At 35.8% G+C, this 16,947-nt stretch overlaps 1 protein-coding gene across 5 annotated transcripts in view; it reads right to left on the minus strand.

Annotated features, from left to right (window-relative positions):
- The window catches only part of Atp11c (ATPase phospholipid transporting 11C (ATP11C blood group)), a 168,081-nt gene that overhangs the window by 78,687 nt on the left and 72,447 nt on the right, over nucleotides 1–16,947 (minus strand). For 4 of the 5 annotated variants that reach the window (XM_034485607.2, XM_034485605.2, XM_076918632.1 and 1 more), the window contains exons 2-4: nucleotides 15,894–16,013; nucleotides 5,402–5,491; nucleotides 3,028–3,108 (exon numbers count right to left, since the gene is read on the minus strand). In XM_034485607.2, the coding sequence (XP_034341498.1) occupies nucleotides 3,028–3,108; nucleotides 5,402–5,491; nucleotides 15,894–16,013 (291 nt within the window). The remainder of the gene's footprint in view (nucleotides 1–3,027; nucleotides 3,109–5,401; nucleotides 5,492–15,893; nucleotides 16,014–16,947) is intronic. The other variant, XM_076918630.1, reaches the window with a different exon arrangement.

Consider the following 16,947-nt stretch of genomic DNA (forward strand, 5'->3'; position numbering starts at 1 on the left):
GCTACAGATACAATGATACACACATCATTCAAAAATTTAAGGCACACTTTATAAACATATTCCTTAGGCAAATAGATTTATTGTATTATTAGGTTCCTTAATTCTTCAGATATATATTACAGAAAACACAGGCATTAGGGCCTTAACATTCTTCATTGTGAAAATCTACACTTTATGCCTGATTTTTCTTTTATATGTATCTAAAAAATTAAAGAACAATACAATTAATTTTACTTTGTTAAAAATGTATTTATTTTTATTTTATGTATTGGTATTTTGCCTTCATGCATACCTGTGGACCATATCTGTGTAGTGCCTTGGGAGGAGGCAAGAAAAGACTGTCTGATCTCCTGGAACTGGATTTCCAGATGGTTGTGAGCCACCATGTGGGTGCTTGAAATAGAACTAGGTTCTGTGCAAGACCACTCAGTGCTATTAACCACTAAGTCATCTCTCAGCAGCTCTTTCTTTTAATTTAAAAATATAAGTGTTCTTCTGACTTTTTATTTTCTGATAAACCTAATCACTTAGAAATTCTTTTTATGCAGAAAGTAGGAAAATGTGAGAATGTTTTGCCAGAGAATTTACATATTATAGAGGCAACAATTAAAATTCACCACTAACTTGATTAAAAGAAATAGAAGTTGGTGTTTTGTTTTAGAATTAAAAAAATAATCAGAGATATTTAGTGGTTCATTTTCCTTCGGGCTTTTCACGTGGAATAGAGTTCAGCTAAAAAAGCTAAGGAAACAGGATGCTCATTTGAACATGACCTCCTCATTTTTATATTAAATTTTCTCTGCATTGTAATAATACCTGTGCCTTTTCAAATAGATGCTTAAAAACAATCTCTTGATCACATTTTCTCCTTCTCCCTTTTTTTGTCCTCATTCCTATTCTGTCCTTCTTCAAGAAAATACTAGGCATTTTATAGGGTACATTCTCTGATGCTGAAGAGGGAAGAAAAAGACATAACATGACCTAGTATTGGGAGTAATATGAATCAGTAAAGCCCTCTGAAAGCCATGCATGCTATTCTTGGAACAAAAAATTTATTATAATAAGGAAAATAACCTTACTAGCCAAAGGGAAAGAACATTCCAAGTCTTTATTTAGCAATGAAATACATGATAAGATATTTGTAAAATTCCTGGTAGGCAAGAGAGAGGATCAGAAAAACTTGAGGAGGGTCCTTCAATTTACAAGTATCCTTAAGGTACTACCTAAAAATGTTTTTGCAAATAAGCAGATCCTGTGGTCTGTCCCTAATAAATATAGGTAACACAACCCTCATTTAAGGTTTTTTATTGAAATTTTCAATTTGCATAATTTTAAGGGTACTAGCACACAAAATGCTCAAAATACTTCAAAGACAATCACCATGATCTGTGGGAGTTTACCAACTCTGACAAGAGGGATAGTCTTCCCTGCTCAGTAGTAGTAGTGTAAGTTAAAGTTATTTGTGTTCTTTTTAAAAACGTCTTGAGTCCTTGTAAGTTTCACATCATTCAACCCAGTTCCACTCATCTCCATGCTCTCTCATCTCCGCTCTTTACCCTTGCAACCTCTCCCCAAAATAAATAACAAACAACCCCCCCCACATACACATCCCCCCAAAAAGCACAGAAGACATTTCATCAGTACATCACAATGTGCCCCACAGTCTATCCCTCTGTCTACATATCTTCACTTGCAAATGTTCACTGCAATGAGTCATTGGTCTGCTTAGAGATCTCTGGCTTCTGTGACACCATCAATATTGGATCCTCATTGGGATTCCTCTCAGCTATCCTGTTGTTGCCCTGTGTCATGGATTTCCTGAAGCTTTGTATCATCAGGACTGGCCCTTTCACACATCTCAAATGTTTGTAGATGATATAGCCTTAGAGGTGGGCCAACTCAGTGCCCTTAAGCTGGACCTGGCCCTGGGTGGTAGCTGAGCTGGTCAGTGCACCAGCTCTCCCTTATCCACACCACCAGGGCAAGCTCTCCAGCGCTGCTCCAGCTAGACCATCCAATACTGCCACCTGCAGGAGACAGGATCACCTCTCCTGCTCTCCTGCTCTCCTGCTTGTCTGCTCCCAGGAGCTGGCTTGCTGGCATGCACTCCTCCAGAGCCAGCTCCAATGTGCTGCCCAGTCAGGGCTTGGGGCCCACTTTCCCAAGTGCTGCAGACTTCCAGGGGGCAAGGCTAGTCGTCCCACTCTCATGGCCTCAGGGCCAGCTCTCCCCACTACTGAGGTGGGAGGTAGGGAGGGCCTTGCCCCTGCACCCATGCCACCTCATGAGAGAAAATTAGAGAGCCAACTCTCCTAGCACTCTTGCCCTCAGGGCCAGCTCACCTGAATCAAAATATCTATCTATCTATCTATCTATCTATCTATCTATCTATCTATCTATCATCTATCCATCTATCTATCCAACCACTGTATCTATCCATCCATCCATCCATCCATCCATCCATCCATCCATCCATCCATCCATCTGCTTGCATGTATGTCTGTGTGAGACTGCCAGGTCCTCTGGAACTAGAGTTATAAACAGTTTTGAGCTGCCAAGTAAGTGCTGAGACTTGAACCCTGGGAAGAGCAGCCAGTGTTCTTAACAGCTGAGTCATCTCTCTAATCCCAGGTATTTGTGTTATGTTCTGTGCTATAGGCAATAACAATTAAATTCATTGGTGGTAAATGTTAAGATAAATTACATTAGAATAAATAATGAACAGTAAAAACCCACTTCCCGTTTCTCTACTTAGCTGAACTTTCTACTTGTGCTTTTTATTACGTTTCTCTCTCTCTCTCTCTCTCTCTCTCTCTCTCTCTCTCTCTCGCACACACACACACATAGATGAGCAAAATAGTAAATAAATGTTATTATCAGCTTAATAGGTTTTCAACAGGAACCAAATATAAACTAAAACCATCAAAAGTACTGTCTACAATATATAAATATAAAAAAGAATATTTACAAGAAAATTCAAACTAGCTTTCATTAAAGGACAGGCATAGTTTTATGTGAGAAATTTACCTGCTTGATTGCTGTAACAGTTATAACAAAGAAAAGTGGAAGTCCACTGGTAACTGGGCTGGTTGGTGTATCTACTGTGACCTAGGTAGAAAAATTAAATTGAAAATAAAATTAGCTATTAACTCATGTTTAGCATTTACATGTTGCAAATATTTTAGACAAAATGCATTCCACTAGCAAGATGAATATTAATTTTAATTATAATAAATAAACTATATAACAGTTAGTTTAAGAAAATTCAGCACTAGTTTTCACCTCCGCTTAGATGATCCCATTTTTAGCAATGTTCATGTTGATTTACCAGCTAATATCTGAGAAGCATTCTGCAAGCCCCTGTACTGTTACCATCCAGCCTCTAGAGATCTTGGCTAATCAAGATGGAGAGAAGTTCTTGCCTTCCCATAGCTGAAAACTTACAAGGAAAATTAGACGTTAAAACTAGCATACAGATAGATGCTCAGATCTATGGGGTAGTTAGGAGTTAACTAGCTCAAAGGAACTTTTCCAGGTACAATGAACAATACACAAAGCTTCTCTTCTAGAAGGGTAAGTGACAAGTGTTCAAGGAAATAAAGAAAAAGAGTGCTAAAAAAGTGTGGTGCAAGATAGCCTGGAGAGGCAGGCACGAGTCAAAATGTACAGAGAAAGCTGTTGGTTGTTGACTGTTCATTCCACAGTGGGAAATCTTTGAAGATTTTAGACAGGGAACAGTAACATGAAGAATTATTCTTAATGCTTTATGAAGGACAGATTGAAAAAGAGTAAAAGATGGAGGGCAGGAGTCTACTTGGGAGGCTATTGCCCTGATCCAAGTGAAAGATGGATCAGAGTAGAAGTAAGAGATGTGGAAAAAAGTACTGAAGATATTCAGAAAGAAAAATGGTACAGTTGGTAAGTAATGAGCTATAACTATGAATAACAGATGTCCTGCAAGTGCTTGGTTAATATACTTGAGTGAATGCTGTTTTCACTAAAATAAGAACAATGGAAAGAGAACTAGATTTGGGCATGGGACTTTTACTCCAATCTGCCTTTACTTTACACTAGCATCTCCGACATCTAGCCAGGCCTATCCCTGACACAAAGAAGAAAACACCTAAGACTTTTACAGAGCCTTTCTGCAACCTTCTATTGCTGACATGCTTGCCTAGCATTCTCGGCCCCAGAAACCTCTTCAAAGATCAATTCAACTATCATGCACTTTTGAAGCCCTTTTAGGCTCTTCTTCAGTTAAAAATTATTTTAACTTTGATGGCATAGTTTTAGTAGTTTGTTGAATCTTTAATGGCTTTTACTACATTACATTAAGTAAAAATAAGACTTTATAAATTCTTTAAGGGTAGAGAAAAGCAGTATTTTGGTCATATTTTGTTTTGGGACTAGTGCACAACACACAATAGACAGTCAGCATATATTTGTTCAAATGAATTTAATTAAATACACTGTTTAATATACTGAATTACTCATGCAAACAGAATCTTTGTTGTACTTTATGTTTCTAAGACATCTGACCATGAATATAAGAGTTCATTCTTAAACACTTCATTTACTACTGAAATTGACTCTTTCCTAAATTCTTTGGGAGGAAATTCCAAAGTATATACTATAAAAGAGACAAGAATCGAAAGCATTATTTAAAAAGAAACTTAAAAAAATCTTTCTACTGAAATTGACTTGTTCCAAACTGGTTTCAAGGAGCAGGCATAAATTAAATTATCATACCATTTAGTCAAAGCATCAGAATATTCAAACAAAAGCATTTAACATTATCAAAGTATTTGAGCAATTTCATAGGCATTTATCTGCGTTGTTTAAAAAGATGAGGGGTATCATTAAAATTACTACTTTATGAAGGAATGAAAAATTTAAAACATATGCAGCTCAAAATGTAGTATATGATTTAAAATGTCTAAAATTTAAAATACCAAACAGTAGAAGGAACACCGAAAGGCAGATTGAGTTACAAGACTTTCAAACTTCAAGAAAGTAGGTGAATGAGGCAGAGAAAGGAGGACTCACAAAGAAAAGCAATGTGTCTAAATAAACTAAAACTGTTTAACAAAAGAAAACTCTTAGTTTAAACTATTTTCAATTTTGATATATGCTAAATCACTAAGCTGTTATACAATGTTCACTCTATGACCAGATATTAAATCTGTAAAAAAAATTAAAGGAACAATAAAATAAAATCTCAACAAGTTTCAAAATACAACTTTAGAAAACTATAACATTATACATTTTTTAAAGTACAACTGTATTTCTACTTAAAAATAATAAGGAAATATATTTTAAGTCACAGGACAATTTAAGATGACAAATTGTTTGAAAGAACCAAATTTCACCATGTCAAAGTAGCAGTTCATGGAGATCTTACCTGTACAAGGAAAATGATGAGAAAATAAAAATTTGCAATTCTTCTAAACTGTTCAAACAAATTCTTTGGGAGGAAATTCCAAAGTGTATACTATAAAAAAGATAAGAATTAAAAGCAGTATTAAAAAAGAAACTTAAAAAATTTTAGTACCATATAAAGTAGTATTTAGTATATTTAACAATTGAAAACACACACAACTCATTACATTCACATATTATTTATATTACATATAATTTACATATATATATTTATAGATACAGAATTTTTTCAGAAAATGAAGCTTCATTGAGAATTTCATTGGGCATATTAATCCTACATTTTAAATTTTCCGACCCAATCTAAAATAGATTCCTTGCTATATGTTCTCATATAGTATACTTTGATTAGCATTCATTAATAGAAAAATTAAATATTAGCTTTTTTCTGAAAGCACTATAAGACTTTTGTTTATCATTAAAGAGTTCCAATCATTTTATCTCCCACACTTTGTAAAACTTTATGCAAATGTTTTAATCCCTCAACCTGACTTGGCAAAACTTTTGTTTGCAGATTTGTAAGCCCCTTTTAAAAATGAGCCATTCACCAAAGACTATGAAGCCAGACCCCAAAGCAATGGGAAGAAGACAGTTGCCACCTCCTGTAGAAGACAATCCAAGTGAACTTGCTGTCCTTGCTCTTCCACTTTGGTGAGTAGCTCTGATCAAAAGTCAAGTTTTACTTTGTCAGGACACTTTAAGTTCACATCACTTTCTCTAACAGTACTACCTATCTCCATGTATATCTGAGAATATGTGCACAAATGAAGAAGCATATATACAATATGAGTGTATACCATGTAGTTTCCTTTTTGAAAAATCTTTTTATTTATTTATTTACACTCCAGATTTTATTCCCACTCCCCACCCCCAGTCTACCCTCCAACTGTTCCACATTCCATACCTCCTTCTCACCCACTGTCTCCATGAGTCTGTCCCCATCTCCCCACCCCCCACCCAAACAAGCCCCTAAACTCCCTGAGGCCTCCAGTCTCTTGAAGGTTAGATACATCTTCTCTGACTGAACCCATCACTGGCAGGCAGTATACAAGCTCAAGGACTGGGCCATTTCGAAAATAACAGAAGTAGGACATACTATAGTAAGGAAGACTTAAAACCAGAATTTAAAAAAAGACATATTTTTAAGGCAAAAGTCTGAATTTATACTTGGAAAGTCTCTACTTCAATTATCTGCATGTCGTGAGAATATACCCACAGATATAGCTGCTGGAAAGCCAGTCTTTTTGTTTTTTTAATTACCCATGGCCTGAGGGCAGTATTTCTATTTTGGTAAAGCTTCTAGAATGGCATACATAGCTTGATCATGCTAGCCCTTTTTGTCCTAGGAATACTTTTATTCCTGTCCATCGTGTTAGAGCTTGTCTTTAACAACATCAACAGGTTGGCAGCCAAAGTACATGGCTTGAACCCGAAAATGGACCCCCAAACATAGTTATTAAACTAACAGGCTGGCAAGCCAAGGACAGGTAAGATACTGCACAGAGCTTTATCGACCTAAGACAGAAATGCATTGCTTTGGATAATGCATATTCCATGATGGGTAAGGAAGGCATTCTTTTCAGAACAACCTAAGACAGGCTCAGTCCTGTTAATAAAATAGAAAGGATGGAGAGGCAGAGAGCCTTTGGGGTTGCTTGGCAAGAATCTGACATGAGCCAGGGACAAAGAAATGGGCTGCTTGGCAGGAATATGACATGGGCCAAGGACAAAGAAGTAGGCTTCAGGCAGAAATCTGACATTAGGTAGAACAAAAAATTAATTCCAGGCAGGAATCTAAATCTTAGGCTAGAACAAAGAAGTAATTTCAGGCAGGAATCTAAATATTAGGCTAGAACAAAGAAGTAACTTCAGGCAGGAATCTAAATATTAGGCTAGAACAAGGAAGTAGGCTTCAGACATGAAAATGACTTTGGGCTAGGACAGGGAAGTTGGCTCAGATACTTTGGTCATCCTGATATGCCCTTAGAAACAGTCGTCATGGGAATATTCATGTAATTGGGCTTAGTGTCTTTGCTTGTTCTTTGACTATTTGTGTTTATTGTATTGCTTGTTCCTTAACTATTTGCATCTGTTGCATTGCTAGATGTTCAACCTAGATCTGACCTTAATCTGACCTAGATCTGACCTTATGTAATTAAAATGGTATAAAAGCAAAAAGGAGGAGGGGGGATAGGATAGGGGGTTCTAGAAAGGGGAAATGGGAGAAAGAGATGACATCTGAAATGTAAATAAATAAATCATTCAATAAAAAGTGAAAGAAAAGAAAGCCAGTCTTAGAGCATGTCAAGGTATATGAGAATTTACTGCTAATAGCTTTAAAATTTTTAAATTTATATTATATATTTATATATTTATATTTAATATATATTAAATTATATTATATTTATATTAAACAATTTTATGTGTTTATTTTGTGACTGGGAGGGGGGTGAATGTACTATGATGTGCATGTGGAGGTCAGATGATAATTTTGACGCATCATTTTTTCCTTCCGAAATCTTAATATTGGTTGCCAGACTTACACAGCAAGCCCCTTTACAATCTGAGACATTTTGTTGGCCACAACAAAGCTTAGGAGCTCTCAAGATTCAGAGAATCTAAAGTGCTGGACAGGGTTTTTGTTGTTGTTGTTTTGGGTTTTTGTTGTTGTTTGTCAACTTGATACAAGACAGAGTCATCTGACAAGCAGGAACCTTAATTGAGACAATGCCCTCATCGGAGTGAACTTTAATCAAGCCTATAGGCTGTGCCACCCCAGGGCAGATGGTCCTGGGTTGTATAAGCAAGCAAGCAAACTAAATAAGTCAGGAGGAACAAGTCAGTATGCAGCATTCCTACAAGGTTTACAATTCCTGCCTTCCAGTTCCTGCCTTTAGTTTTTGCCTTGATTTCCATTCATGATGATAAACTGTAAAGTAAAGTATATTCTTTTCTTCCCAAGTTGCTTTGGTCATGGTGTTTTATCACAGCAATAGAAAGCAAACTAAGATAACAATCAATAGACAACTAAAGATTATTTCTAAGGTTCAAAATAAGTACCTCAGAGAGAACCAGAGTGATGGGAGATGGCTCACTAACAAAATAAATATATATATTTTAAAGTAGACACAGAAATGCCAGGGACACATTAAAACCCAGCACTGAGAAACAGAGGCAGGGGGATCTTTATGAGTTTCGGGCCTTCCTTTACTACAGAACAAGATTTTGACAGAAACCAACCAACCAACCAACCAACCAACCAACCACAAAGCAACCAAAAACTTAAAAGTGCTGACTGAGCATTTATAATTTGGGGAAAAAGAGTTCACTCATTTTTCATGATATTCTCAAAGTGGTTTAAAATTTAAAAAAAGATAAGCATTTAAAACCATTGATATTGTCACTTGGAAACCAATACAATTTAAAACCAGAATTTAACTGTCCCAACAATTTCAAATAAATAAATAAATGAAGGATAAATTCCAATAAACTCAAATAAACTCAACAGCTGAACTTCTGGGACATTGACCTTCTGTTCTCAAACTACGTGGTATTTTTTTTTTTTTTTTTTTTAATAAACAAATAAGCATTAAGGGCACTCAAAAGTCCTTAATAGGGGTAGTATTAACAGATCAAAGGGAACCTTTTCTTTTTTGGATATAGTCCTCTTGGGTTACTTACTGTTGTTTTGCAATACTAAGGATTCAAATCAGGTCTTTACAAAGATATACCACTACCTTACACTACTGAAGTACGTACACTCCAAGCCCTACTACTTTTTTACTGTACCAGATTAACATTTTCCTATGAATTTTGGTTAGTCTCTTCATTGGAAATTAGTGTTCTTATCTCCATAAGGATTACTAAGAGCTCATGGTGTCACAACTTCCCTTACCATAAGTGCCTAACATGGTATTTGGCAAGAAACATGAGGATGTATGTTCTGAGCAGGGTCTTATACTACAGCTAAGGCTCATCTCACACTCAGGGCACTCCTCCGGCTTTGGCCTGCCAAGTCCTAGAACCACAGTTGTTAAGTCACCACTGAGATCTCTAAATCAATCAAAAAAAAACCATAAGTAAATTTGCATACTGGGCATTTAGATCACTGAAGTGAGTAGAATGTAAAATGAATAAGTAAAAGAAAAAAAGAAACTTAAATAATAATCACCTATTCTACAAACTAAAACCAATAAATAGCACAGATTAAGAGAAATATTTTTGGGCTGAAGAAATAACTCAGCAGTTAAGAGTATGACTGGCTGCTCCTCCAGAGGTCCTGAGTTCAATTCTTGGCAACCACAATGGTGGTTATGAGCCAATGGTGGCTCACAACTATATATATATATATATATATATATATATATATATATATATATATATATATATCTCATACTAGTGAAAGAAAAACATTTTCAAAGAGTTTTGTAATAAGAAGCAAAATAGACATATACATGAAGCTATTAAAGTTGACTTGTTTATCTAAAAATTGGACTCTCAGACTTGGTCTGCTGCTACATGAACAAAAACAATGCCAATCACAGGAAGAAAGCACATATAGTAGTTGTTTTAAATATAGTGATGAAATGGATTTCCTGTCCTAAGTTCTTGCCAAGAAGATACTTGTGCTATTTAAAAATAATTTATTTATATTTTATGTATACAGGTATTTTGCTTGAATGTATGTCTATGTACTATGTGTGTGCTTGGTACCTGTGGAGGCCAGAAGAGGCATTTGAAACCCTTGAAACTGGAGTTACAGCCAGTTGTGAGCCTTAACATGGGTGCTAGGACCCTCTTAGTTGTTGAGCTATTTTTTCTTAAATTATTTTAACTATTTTAATATGGAACCATAAAGTTAAAAATCAGTCCAAATATTTAAGAATATGTTTTAAAATGTTTCTACATAAAGTACTATCATTGCAAGTATTTTTTATGGAGAGTTTCACTTATTTTGTAGTGAGTTAAATAATTAGTAGACGCACTCACACAGCTTCTAAAACTGATATTATATGAAAAGTTGTATTGCTGCCTCAAACATCTACCATCTAAAAATAATTAAAACCACATTTTCTATCAAATAAATCTCCAAATATATAAAGTAGGTAAGTTGAAGTAAATGTGAACTAAGCAACTGAAGGCTCAAGCTTTATTTGTTTTGTGCCCAAAGTATGTGGTATAGCTCAGTGAGTGTGGTTTTATTATTTATCCCAAGCACCAGAGAGATGAGTGGAAAAGGCTGTTTTATGTTAAGTCCACGAAGTTTCTCACTTAGCATTAAAACTACTGACAGGGAGAATAAAGCTCTAATATTTTTGCATACCACAAGCAAAAGGTAAATAAAGTCAGGTGTGGCAGTACCTATCTGTAATCTTACTACTCGGGAAGATGAGATAGGAGGATTGCCAGGAGTTCAAGGACAGCCTGGACTGTCCGGGCAAGGCAACATGGGGGAAAATAACAAACCTTGTCAAAAACAAACAAAAAAGAAAAAAAGGGGGAACAAGGACACAGGTAAAAACGAAATACTATTTTAAAAGTAACTGATAAAGTTACCAGTAAACTGAGCTGCACAAAGAACACAACCTTTCCTACCTACTAGAATCATCTGGATGCAAAAGAATAGAAAATAAGATTAATTATCCGTAAGTTTTATATCGGTAACTACTCACTTGGCTAAATGAATATATTTAAGTTCCTATCAATTTTCTTTTATGTAGGCAGTGAGTGGAATTTTGAGCTTCACAGTCTACCTTCATTATAGAACTTTCATTTTTCACACTATACTATCTACTGTAAATTCCAATCTCCAAGACCCAATGAAGTCATTGACTAAAGCTGAATCAGAACTTAATAAAATTTAAAGGTTATTTTTAGTGAGTTATAAAAAAATGAAAGAATTCCTCTCAGTTTTAATAAATTCTGCTATTAATGACTTTGGTCTTTATAATTTATTTGTTTATTGTATGTGTTTATTGTCTGTGTATGAAAGACCATACACATGTGTGCCACAATGTACATGTGGAGGTCAAGGGACAACTTTTGGGAGTCAATACTCACTTTATTCGATGTAGGAACCCAGATCATCAGGTTTGGTAGCAAGTGCCTTTACCCACTGAACCATTTTACAAGCCTCAATTCAGTTTTTTTTAAATAAAGGAAAATGATGATGTAATTTTAGACCTAAAACTTTGATCGAAGACATAAGTTTAACATTATAAGAGAACTATGTATAACACATCAATTCTTGTTTCACTGAAAAAACACTGGAGCTCAGAATTTATAAAAGAAACTAAAAAACTTAAAAATAGTAACACAGTGTGTAATTAATGCTCCTTTTAGTAAGGAAGAGAATTTTTAATTCTGTGCCAGCTAAAAAATTATGGTGATAATCCAAAGTCCCTGTAGAGTATTGTAGTTTAGTAAGGCCTCATTTTTTCCCCTCAGGAAGTATCTGTGTTCTTAAAGAAAAAGAGTCACTAATTTTATAAGTAAATAAAATTTAAGGTCAAACTATTTGCATCCAGTGCACCCTGCATTTATAATATACAATTCCTATAACACTTGATTTTACAGGAAGTTATTTGTAAAGAAAAAGCACCCAAAAGGAAGAATTATTCTTATGACGAAGTAGAGAAAGAAATAATAACATTTGCCACACTGTTTGAAGACAGCTAGCATATGCTATAAATTTTATATTTCTTAAATTAAAAGACTGTGGTACAAATATATGGAACCAAAGGTAATGCAAGAAAGACAAGGTCCAATTATAAGATTGTTGGTTTCTCTAGAGCAGATTCAAAGGCCCACTTCTGAAAACAACCCTCCCCATACATTCAAATCTAAGAGTCCAAGAAAATCTATAGTAATGTACTGGAATAATCACAGAATACAAATAACAAACAGACACATTTGCTAGGTTAACACATGGCAAACACCGTGATAAATGTTTTATATGTAGCATTTAATTTCATTCTCATTACAATCTCCCGAAATGAACAATGCAATATACCTATTTTATGGATAAGAAAATCAAGGTTCAAATTAAACAATTTTAACTTCGTATTCATTTCTTCTAAGTTAGACATTGTGGTACATGCTTTTAATCCTGACACTTGGGAGGCAGAGGCAGGCAGATTTCTGTGAGGTTGAGGTCAGTCTGGTCTACATACTGAGTTTAAGGACAGCTAGAGCTATACAGTAAGACAAAACAAAGACAAAAATATAAACAAGCAAACAAAAAAACTCCCCAAACCCCACAAGTTTTGTTCCTAGAAATGAGGCCCTCGTCAGCAAAAACATGCACTATCATTACCATTCACTGTACTAAGGTATCATATTAACATTTCTTTCTAAACCTAGATAAGTGACTCATGTCTATAATATTAGCACTTGAGAAGTAGTGGCAACACACACACGTGGATGAGTTTAAGGTCAGCCTTTTTTTCTGAAATTACTGTATTGCCAATTACTCTTTGGCTCAACAGTTTTCATTAAAAAGCAAAATAATTAGAAAAAGTATACTATGGTATTCAGAGGAGGGGGACTAGAAGTATCTTAGTCTTTATGTGTACAAAAATGTTCACATTTGTATCATGGTTTTGTTTAGAAACAGAATTTTAGCTTTCTTGTGCTCTTTAAAACACAGAAACATGTTATTGCATTGTTTAGATGCTGGCAAAAATGGAAGTTATATAAAATTTAAAAAAGCATTCCAATAAATACATAAAGATGGAAAACTAAAGTGTAACAAATGATCATCACTAACTTAATGGAAAGTCACCATCAGCATAGCTCTTTAATGTCTTCCATATAAGATACTATAGAAAATCATAGTTCTTTCAATTTGATGGAAAAGGGAAAAAACCGAGGAAGGTGCACAAACAGCATAATGTGAAAAGGGATTTTTCTTCAAAGTTATTGGGCCTTATACAGTAGTTCTGTTCCTGGCTTTATCACAAGTGCTTGCTTATCAAGCTGGGAGCTCTCTCTGGGTTTAGTTTCTCTATCTCTAAGTCAACAAGATGAACCTCAAAGGACCTTTTACTTCTTGTGTCTATGATTCTGAGCCAAAGATCTCTAATTAACTACCTAGTTGGATAACACAGAATAAGTCAAAATCTATTCCGAAAAGACCATTCACTGTCCCTCATACAAGTATATAAGCCCCTGACTGTGAATAAAATTTCTGCCACAGTGCATATAAGAAAATTAGCATTTTATCTGATTATTACAGTGTTCTACAGGTCTACATACATATCTGTTCATTGGGCTTCTCAGTTTTCACATTCATATTTTACATATTAATCTTTTATTTCTTTTTGTAGATATAATGTGTCATATAATACAATCCCAGCTGTCCTAGAACCCAGAGATCTGTGCTTCTGCCTATATTTTACATATTAATATTTGAACTGAAAACAATCTCCATTATGCCATTGCCTACAGGAGAAACTAAAGGAATATTTGAACACCAGAATGAGCTGGATTGTTAAAGGCAGAATTTTAGAGCCTAAGTGACTGCAGATGTTCACTGAATTAAATGTCACTAATGCTTTAGCTCTCCTTTGCCAGACTGCATTTGGAAGTCAAGAACATTATCAAAATATATTCCATGCTACAAGAGGTTTTAGTAAACCAGGTATCTACTACCTAACATCTTGCCTGGTTGGCCAGCAAGAAAGATCAGTAAAAATTAATACTAGCAGAGTGATGACTTCTTGGTACTAGGAGCTGTAAGAAGTGTTTTCATCTATGAAGTATTAGCCATTTCATAAATTGTATTCATTAATTTAACAAAGGTGATATAGCTAGTAAATCCTTTATCCAGATTTAAATGCAGGTATCCAAACTTGCAGGACCCTGCACCATACTGAAGTAAGACCATTATTCAAGAAGTGACATGGCTGTTATGGTTAAACTTTACAGGTCAAGCAATATACAGGCAAAATGTACCCTTTAGGACCCAGAACACAAGTCAGAAGAAAGAGAGAGGAGAGGAGAGATGCAAAGGGAACTCACTATGCACCCTCCGAAAGAATATAAATCATGTACAGATTAATCCTACCAAGGGCAATTCAGAAAGCTTTACACAAGTAAATAAACAAGTCCCCATGTTGGCAAGTGTTCTACCACTGAGAAACACCCCTCCCCAGCACAATAATTATTACTTTTAGCACATTTTAAGGCCTAAAGTAATATACACCATCATCGGGTACTGTGAATCATAATGGGAGGTAAGTGATAGGCTTTTTAAAATATAAATTACCATTCAGAGTAATAATTACCACAGTTGGCATTATGATTTGTATATGACCATGTGCATATACATATATAAATGCATCAGCATTCTTAGAAGCATGAATGAATATATCCCACTTTGTATAAACATCTCATGAGGTTTTTTTTTTTTTTTTTTTTTTTTTTTTGGTTTTTCGAGACAGGGTTTCTCTGTGTAGCCTTGGCTGTCCTGGAACTCACTCTGTAGACCAGGCTGGCCTCGAACTCAGAAATCCGCCTGCCTCTGCCTCCCAAGTGCTGGGACTAAAGGCGTGTGCCACCACCACCCAGCTTGTTTTTTGTTTTTGTTTTTTTTTTTTTTAAAAAAACTTTCTAGAGATTCCTAGGAAGTCCCAGAGACCTGGGATGGGGGAAGCTCCTAGGAGTTTATGGGGGTAACCTAAGCTGAGATGCCCAACACTGGAGAGAGGGAACCTGAAGAGGCCACACCTATAGCCAGGCAGGATCCCCAGTAGAGGGATAAGGATACCAACTCACCTATGAAAATTTCAACCCAAAATTTGTCCTGTCTAAAAGCAATGCAGGGACAAGGATGGAGCAGAGATTGAGCAATAACCAGCCCAACTTGAGACCCATGGTCAAGCACCAATCCTTGACACTATTAATGATATTGTTATGCTTACAGACCGAAGTCTGGCACAACTGTCCCCTGAGAGGCTCTACCCAGCAGCTGACTGAAACAGACGCAGATACACACAACCAAACATTGGGTGGAGGTTGGGAACTCTTATGGAAGAGTTGGGGAAAGGATTGTAGGCCCTGAAGTGGATGGACTCCACAGGAAGACCAACAGAGTCAACTAACATGGACCCTTAGGAGCTCTCAGGGAGTGAGAAACCAAACAAAAAACACACACAGGCTGGAGTAAGGCCCCTGGCACATATGTAGAAGATGTGCAGCTCAGTTTCAGTTTCCATGTGGGTCCCCCAACAACTGGAGCAGGGGCTGTCCCTAAAGCAACAGCCTGTCTATGGAATCTGTTCCCCAACATGGCTACTTTGTCTGGGCTCAGTAAGAGAGGATGCACCTGACCCTGCAGAGACTTGATGCTCCAGAGGAGAAGGAGAGGAGGTGCTGGGGAGAGACTATGTGAGGGGAACTGGGGTACAAGTGATTGGGATGTAAATGAATTAATTAAAAAAAAAAACACAACTTACCTTAGATGAGACTATTCTATTATCACAAAATCTTTGTGCAATGTAAGCTTCTGTTCCTGAAATGGGCTGATTGCCAACAAATACTGTACGTGTACCAACTCGTTTCTCTTCTCCAGCGCACTAACCAATAGAAAGAAGGAAAAGGTCAGCTTTTTAGCATATTTCTCCATGTTTTTAGCAAACTTAGAATTCTGGTGAATCAGAGGAGCAGTCAAAGGTAAAAACCCTGTCAAGAAATTAAAATCCACAAATCTCTTAGCTGTTATCTAGCAAAACTGTTTTTTGAACCAATTGGTCTAAAGCCAACAGTACAATTCTAAAATAGTTAGAGAAAGTATCTAAAGGCATTTAAAGAAATTTACGTCAAAATATGGCACTCTGATATGCTGATAATTTAATAATAAAGGTTCCTGAAAAGATGTTGTAAGAGTGTTTACTCTGATGCTGTGTAGTATACCCTAAAGAAGAAAGTAATTGCATTTACTCTTTTCTGTGTGTTTTCTTTAACTATTCTCATATTGCCAGGAAGGAAAATTAAATAATAAACTATAATTGAACAGATTTTGACACAAATTTTGTCTAGCTCCTATGCAGGCCCATTCAATTCTCCCAAACAATAATTTACTAATCACAGTGTAAGCTCATCCATCTACCTAAACTCATTTGTTATTCCTCAAATTGTCACATTCTTCATCTTCTCATCCCCTATAAAGCAAATTTCTAATAGGCTGAGTAGTAGTTCATATTTGTATAGAAATATATAGGAGGACTCTCAGAAGTTTGAGGCAAGCCTGGTTTCAAATACAAACAAACAAAATCCCCAAACAAAACAAAACCAGCTGCACAAATACAAAAGGGTTTATAGATATCTGGATCCCATTTGATTAATTGAGCAACTAATTGCAATTCTTCGGTTCTCTTAAAATACGTGGTAAAATTAATGAATGTACTGCCAACTTACTTAATGAAAACTTGGAAGGCACCTTATAGAAACAACACTGTATTTTTATTGCCACCCATATTACTTCAGACATAGTCCAAATGTAGCTCAACT

This window comes from Arvicanthis niloticus, chromosome X (genome assembly GCF_011762505.2).
Source record: "Arvicanthis niloticus isolate mArvNil1 chromosome X, mArvNil1.pat.X, whole genome shotgun sequence".
NCBI classification, from domain to species: domain Eukaryota; kingdom Metazoa; phylum Chordata; class Mammalia; order Rodentia; family Muridae; genus Arvicanthis; species Arvicanthis niloticus.